We start from the raw sequence: 6,752 nt of genomic DNA on the forward strand, positions 1-6,752 counted from the left end.
CGGTGGGCCGAGGAGAAGTCGGACTGAGCCACGAGCTCGGCGGCGCTGAAAAGGAGGCGGTGGGGAGCTCCGGCGGCGGCGGAGGAGGAGAGCCAAATATGCGGCGGAGGGTCGGCGTCGACGTCGGTGGAGTCGTCATCGTGGTGGGAAGAGGAGCTTGACGATTTCAGGGAGTGGAGCATTTGAAAAGATCCGATGAGCCTTTGGTTCATGTGATGAGATCTCTCTCTCTCTCTCTCTCTCTCTCTCTCTCTTCTCTCTTGAAAGTGAGTCCCTTTCAAGGCTAATAATAATAATCCCTTTACCTGAAGGTATATAGAATATGATTATTCAATTCATACATATATATATATATATATACACGAACAGCGGCATGTGTGCGTCTGTGTATACATGTATCAATGTATGCGTATCATCTATGGATAGATATGAACGTGTGGACCGACCAAACGAAGGAAAAATCAATGAGTTAGATCTGTACACACGCATACATGTATATATATGTATACACTTTTAGTAGAAAAGTAACAAACCCCGGGTTTCTCATCTGAACTCTCCAACGCGATTACAGTTATCGTTTTCTGATATTAATTATGATTATATAGCATTCAGAATATTCGTTTTAATTACAATATCATAATGATGTGGACTGACCATTTGAAATATATTATAGTTGCTCCTCTAACCAGGAGCTAATGGATTTCTCTATACTATCGTAATATATATGGCCGGATATTTCAAATGTCAAAACATGTTACTGGTCTTATTCCAATTTACAAGGGACAAGTTAAATCTGTCCAACAACAACAACAAAAAAACGTGCCTATTGTGAAGATATAGTTTTGCACCAACATATATAGTAACTTAACTTTAAATTTAAGTGTATTGTATCATATTCATATGTATACATATATATATATATATATATATGTGAATATACCAGAGGCTGAAAGCTGTGCATATTATATTAGCCTCATACATTGTGTTTTTACACACGCAAGATTGTGAGCGGCGAGTGCATGTACATACGTACGTGCATACATACATACATACATACATACATACATACATACATACATACATACATACATACATACATACATACATACATACATACATACATACATACATACATACATACATACATACATACATACATACATACATACATACATACATACATACATACATACATACATACATACATACATACATACATACATACATACATACATACATACATACATACATACATACATACATACATACATACATACATACATACATACATACATACATACATACATACATACATATTGCGTTGGATGAATCTGAGTCGATGCATGTGGGCCACTGTGGCAATTGATTATATGGCCAGTTGCAGAATTTATGCTTGTAGGATTATATATTTAATGAGTAGAAATGGGCTTTTCTCATGGGAGATTCCGGTGCAGAGGAAAGTGCCTATGCAACCAATCTTTTTTTTTAAAAAAAAAAGAGGGATTTTTGGTTCATGAAAAAACTAAAATACAACAAAATATTAAAGAAAAAAGGGGGAATCTGGAAATCTTGGGATATGTCAAAAAGAATAATAATAATGATAACAATTAATAATAATAATAATAATAAAACGGAGTAACTTTGCTTGTGAAGTCGAAAAGCTATTCCCCAAAACGCTTCCTGTTACCTTTTTCACTTATCGGATTTACCAAAATGGAAACGATATGCAAAAGATCTCTCATCAACCCCCTTCAAGCGAGAGTTCTCTCTCTCTATATATATATACATATTCGCACACATACATATATATATATATATATGTTATAGTAACTTATAGTGCATGCCTATAGGCAGGCACATATAAACTCTCACATTGAGTTATAGAATCTTTCTTGAAATGGAGAGGTTATTGGGCATCTTTAGACTACTATGTCTATGTATGATATATGGAGCATCTCGCCGTATGATATATAAATGCACCGTCATATATATAAATGTCTGGATATCATAGTGAATAAATTCGATATGATTTAATTTTTAATTATTAGCATCAAAATAAACATATTGGGCTAGAGATCCATTAATAATGGGAGGAGGGGAGGTAATTAAATGAGCAATAATTAGGAGTTGGTAAGGCCACAAAAAGGACAAAAGAATTAGATGTGCCTTTTTTTTTTTTTTGGTTCTGTAACAACACAGAGATCCCATAATTTTGCACTAAAAATTAAGCACTTTATTTGTTACATCCAAGTCTTGTCATTTATGCCATTAAATTGAGCCAAAGTGACCATCACACACATACATACATATATACATATATATATACATATTGTCACTTCAATGAATATATATATAAATAGATAAAGAAGTCACTTCTTCGACCGAAAATTATTTAGGATGACAACTCGAGGGTTAACATTCATGTCAAGTTAAAATCTACAAGTTATTTAATTTTATTCCAAAGAGGTTATGATGATGGTATCTAATAATAAATATAGGAGAAAAATTATTTTTTAAAAAAAATTGTATGGCTGATTTTTTAGAAGATATTTGTATTTTTAGGTTATGGTTCTTACAATTTATTTGTTCAAACGATATCACTATATGGTGATATTAGCAATATTCTTAAATCAATGGTTTTTTAATTTACAAGGTTTAGTTTCAGTTTGGTTTGATTATTTTGTTGTTATTGGTATCTTTGAGAATATTACTTCTAACTCGATATACATATATATATATATATGTATTTCAAATTTGAATAAAATAACAGAAAATTATTTATATCTCTCTCTTAAATCAAACAGACACAAATTTGCAAGGATTTAGCTTGGTATTAGATGCAATTAGGTTAAGGTAAATGGATAGAGAAGATTCCATGTGACATTTTTTTTTTATAATAGTCCGTTCACATAAGAAATAATTTATTTATTTTATTTATTGAGTTTCTTAAAATAATATTGAGAAAAGAGAGGAGAGGAAGAGGGAGCACGCAAAGAAATAAATGAGGCAGGGAGGCTTAACCCAAAAGATTGGACGAAGGCTGACACTTTTGCCTTTTGTCGTATTATTATTATTATTATTATTATTATTTTATAAGCGATGGGACATTGAGGAATATGACCTCTCCTCCCTCTTTCTATTTATTATACCAACATTCTTTCTGTTCCTAATCAACTAATATGCTAATTTAATTTCCTTTGAAAATAATAATAATAATAATAATCATATCTAATCATATAGCCTTTTTAGAATAATCTGAAAGATTACTAAGACAGAATATACGGTGTATATATAGGTGTAAGTATATCTATATATATATGTGCAGCAAAGATTCTTCTTCAGCATAAGTTGATGAATCCTAATTTTTCAATTGAATGATAAAAATAATGTGGAATAAAATTTGGGGTAATTCTCGACTGTGGGGTCCATAAAGAAAATTATTAAATAGAGAAAGAGTACAAAAGATTGGGGGAAAAAAAAAAGATAACACGGAAAAACCTTACCGTTTCCACTCCTTTTGTTCCCCACGCGCCACGCACGTGCACGTCAAGATCCTTTCGCACGTGTCAACGCCCTTATCCTCTTAGTTTTTTTTTTCTTTCTCATGCAAAAAATCAATATAATAGCAAGCTGCATATAGGCGATGTGCTATCGTTCATATCAGCTTTTGTTTTGTTTTTATAATAATTTGGATGTCTGTTTTCTGTATGTTTTTCTGATACATACGATACGGGTATAGATTTTTTTTTTCATTATAAAATATTGCATCAAATTTGATTATTTTATAAGATTATTTATTATACGTTTCTAAATCCCACTGTATAATTTGAATATGAGTATATGCATATATATATATATATATATGTGTGTGAAAGAGAGATAGTCGAGTCAAGAAGTATAGTCGCGAATATGAGATTGGTAAAAATAGAATATGAGTTGGTTATTTTTTTTTCCCCTTTAGATTGCATGAAAAATCATGTAGTACGATATCTAGTGACGTAAATAACACGTAATTGTTGGGCTTAAAACTCAAATAATTAGGCCCATTTGTTCCATGCCCAATCTTCGGTTTCACACGAATATGGATAATTTATCTGGTAATAAAATTATTTAACTTAATTGATTTTACAATTTCTATTCAATTCCATAGTTTAGGGCACGGTAAAGGAAATATATATATATATACATATGTATGTTGTTTCAGGATTTTTTTTTCTGGGTAAAACTGGTAACTAATGTGTGTATGGTAAGAATTCAGACAAATGAGATATCTGCTTATTTTCATGCAACTTTCATGTGTTACAATATGAGAAACAACAATAAAGAAAAAAAAAATGATTATAATCATGCGATCGTTTGAGAAAAGAAAAAAAAAACCGTTGGGAGGGAAAGATGGACATATACATACATACATGTCAAATTCATGTATATATGAATAAGCCATTTACATCCTTTAAAAAAAATCCATAATAACTTTAAATAAGATCCAAAATACAAAATAATCAAAGATCAAAATTAAAAGAACAAAAAAAAAAAAAGAAGACTCGTTGTATCCTCTTTTTGCTTAGTTTAACGTCGTTGTTTTTTGTAATAATTTTGGGGTAATTAATAAAATGAATTAGGCTCAGGCATAAGGCTGAGGTTTGGGCAAGCCCTTGACGAGACCGCACTGGAGGCTGTTCTGAGGCATGTTGTATTCGTCTCTGAGGGAAGACTCGGGGGAGAGAACGCTTAGGTAAAGCTGTTGCCCCAGGTATCGCCTCTCCATATTCTCCGACCGGACATTCCACATTCCGCAGTTGTCGAATGACAGCAAGACCGCCGCCCAGCATTTCGGAAACACCTGCACCGTGTGCCTGCTCACCGCGTCCAGCAGGTTGTAGTTCTCCCTCTTCTCTGGGGTCCACGTCCCCGGCTCCACCCTGTATATATGTATATCCGTATGTATGTATGTATCAGAGACACAGAGAATATGGATGCCTTAGTTTTTTGATTGTTTGGCAAGAAATTAAGTTGGATCTTGATGTGGCTAGCTTGCGGTTCAAGAAAATGAGATTTTTACTTACGCGACGGCGAAGAAAGCGTAACCATCGATGTGCCAGGACTGGACGCTCCTCTCGTGGTTCTCGAAGATGACCTCGACGAAAGTGCGGTGAGTGACATTGAGGATGTTGGGTTCGATCTTGATGGTCTTGGTCTGGTCGGAGGTGGGGCTGTCGGAGATGATGTTATACTTGAACACCTTGTCGGCCATTCCAAAGTACTCCGCCAGCTTCACCGGTGTCTCTGGGTCGGTGTGAGAGACGCCGCTCAACGCATACCTGAGCTTACCATCGGCCTTTCCCTGGGTGTTGACGAATTTGATGGTCCTAGTGATGTTGATCTTCCCATAGTGGTATGACCCCTGAGGGTTCGGCCTGGCCGCGCTCGCCGTCAGGTTCCACCTGAATGACCTGAACTGGTTCAACGACCACGCCCACCCGACCGGAGCAGCCGGGATCTCCGACGAGGCCGGGCCTTTCCCACCGTCGTACCGGAGAACACCGGTGGTACTGATGACTGACTTCAAGAACCTCGAAGAAGCAACCATGAGGTAATCTTTAGGATCTTGGTCCGCGGTCACGATGGTTCCGTAGCATTGCCCGACATGGACGTCGAGAGAGTCGTAGTCATTCTGGAGAACGTGCGATCCTTCCATCTCGACAAGCTTCATCTTATGGTTCTGGATTCTGAAATTGAGAGATGTCTTGATCCCGACGTTACAGATCCTGACACGGTATGTCTTGCCGGGCTTCATGGTGAAGAGCGGGGCATCGGAGCCGGACGACCCTTTGCCGGACTTTCCGTTGATGAGGATACCGTCGGGCCGGCCGAGGGAGCGGCCGCTGTCGAGGAACTTCTTCAAGGCGGTGTGGGACTTAGCGTACCAGTCGCCGATAAGGACGGTGTAATCGTCCTCTGGGTCGGCGTAAGGGACGGGGATGAGGAGACGGCTGTTGACTCGGAGGCCACCGAAGCCACCGGCGGCTCGGTGCATGGCCGTGGTCGGGTAATAGAAGTAGCTTCCGATCTGATCCTTTGGTTGAAAATGGTAAGTGAAGTTCGAGCCCGGTGGGATCGGACACATCGTGCCCGCTGTCCCATCTTGCCACGAGTTCTTCCTATGTTGGATCCCATTCCTAGAAAGATACAGAAATCAGAAATCGACCCACAAAAAAACTCGATACCTAGATCTTACCTTTGAGCCATTTTAAAACGAAATCAAACAACATAAATATATATATACATATTCATATATACCAGGTCAAGAGAAAGGGTTCGTCGAGGTTGTTGAAGACATTGATGATGATGTTGTTGTTGGAAGTGGAGTTGATGTTGGGGCCGGGGAACTGGCCGTTGATGAGAATGACTTGTTGTGGAACTCCGAGAGGGGAGGCTGTTCCGTACGTCACGTTCCACACGTGGTGGAAATAAGGGTCCTCAGCTTGAACCACCACCGTAGCCGCCGCCACCATACATATCACCGCGGCCACGAATTTCACCCCTCCCATTACAATAAACAAACAAATGGGTTTCCCGATTTATTTATTTTCTTCTTTTTTATTATTTTGGCTTATTTTTGTTTATTTATTGTGATTTAGGGTTTGGATGTCTGAAGTTCCACCCTCGTGTCGGGCGAGTTTTTATAAGGCGGGAGATTCACTACAGTTTCCTTGAATTTCTCGTCTTCTTTTGGACCTCTCATTACGCTC

The 6,752-nt window shown here is 37.5% G+C and overlaps 2 protein-coding genes across 2 annotated transcripts in view; both read right to left on the reverse strand.

Annotated features, from left to right (window-relative positions):
* LOC104822781 (scarecrow-like protein 18) overlaps window positions 1-139 on the reverse strand; it is a 1,799-nt gene extending 1,660 nt beyond the window's left edge. Inside the window, exon 1 of the mRNA XM_010554128.1 lies at window positions 25-139. Coding sequence (XP_010552430.1) covers window positions 25-139 — 115 coding nt within the window. The remainder of the gene's footprint in view (window positions 1-24) is intronic.
* A 4,330-nt stretch (window positions 140-4,469) lies between these two features.
* On the reverse strand, window positions 4,470-6,648 carry LOC104822685 (L-ascorbate oxidase homolog). Its single transcript, XM_010553988.1, has 3 exons — window positions 6,301-6,648; window positions 5,067-6,179; window positions 4,470-4,922 (listed from the first exon to the last, which is right to left on the reverse strand). Exons 1-3 carry the CDS (start codon window positions 6,549-6,551, stop codon window positions 4,625-4,627), a joined length of 1,662 nt encoding a protein of 553 aa, XP_010552290.1. The 5' UTR covers window positions 6,552-6,648; the 3' UTR covers window positions 4,470-4,624.
* Between the last annotated feature and the right edge of the window lie 104 nt (window positions 6,649-6,752).

This window comes from Tarenaya hassleriana, unplaced genomic scaffold, assembly GCF_000463585.1.
Source record: "Tarenaya hassleriana unplaced genomic scaffold, ASM46358v1 Cleome37, whole genome shotgun sequence".
Classification (NCBI taxonomy): domain Eukaryota; kingdom Viridiplantae; phylum Streptophyta; class Magnoliopsida; order Brassicales; family Cleomaceae; genus Tarenaya; species Tarenaya hassleriana.

What these genes read in the sequence shown, in the direction of transcription:
- LOC104822685 (XM_010553988.1), bottom strand. Translation starts at nt 6,551, where the DNA reads ATGGGAGGGGTGAAATTCGTGGCCGCGGTGATATGTATGGTGGCGGCG. An exon ending in GAACCCTTTCTCTTGACCTG is followed by an intron (nt 6,180 to 6,300) that starts GTATATATGAAT and finishes GTATCTTTCTAG; the next exon opens with GAATGGGATCCAACATAGGA. An exon ending in TACGCTTTCTTCGCCGTCGC is followed by an intron (nt 4,923 to 5,066) that starts GTAAGTAAAAAT and finishes ACATATATACAG; the next exon opens with GGTGGAGCCGGGGACGTGGA.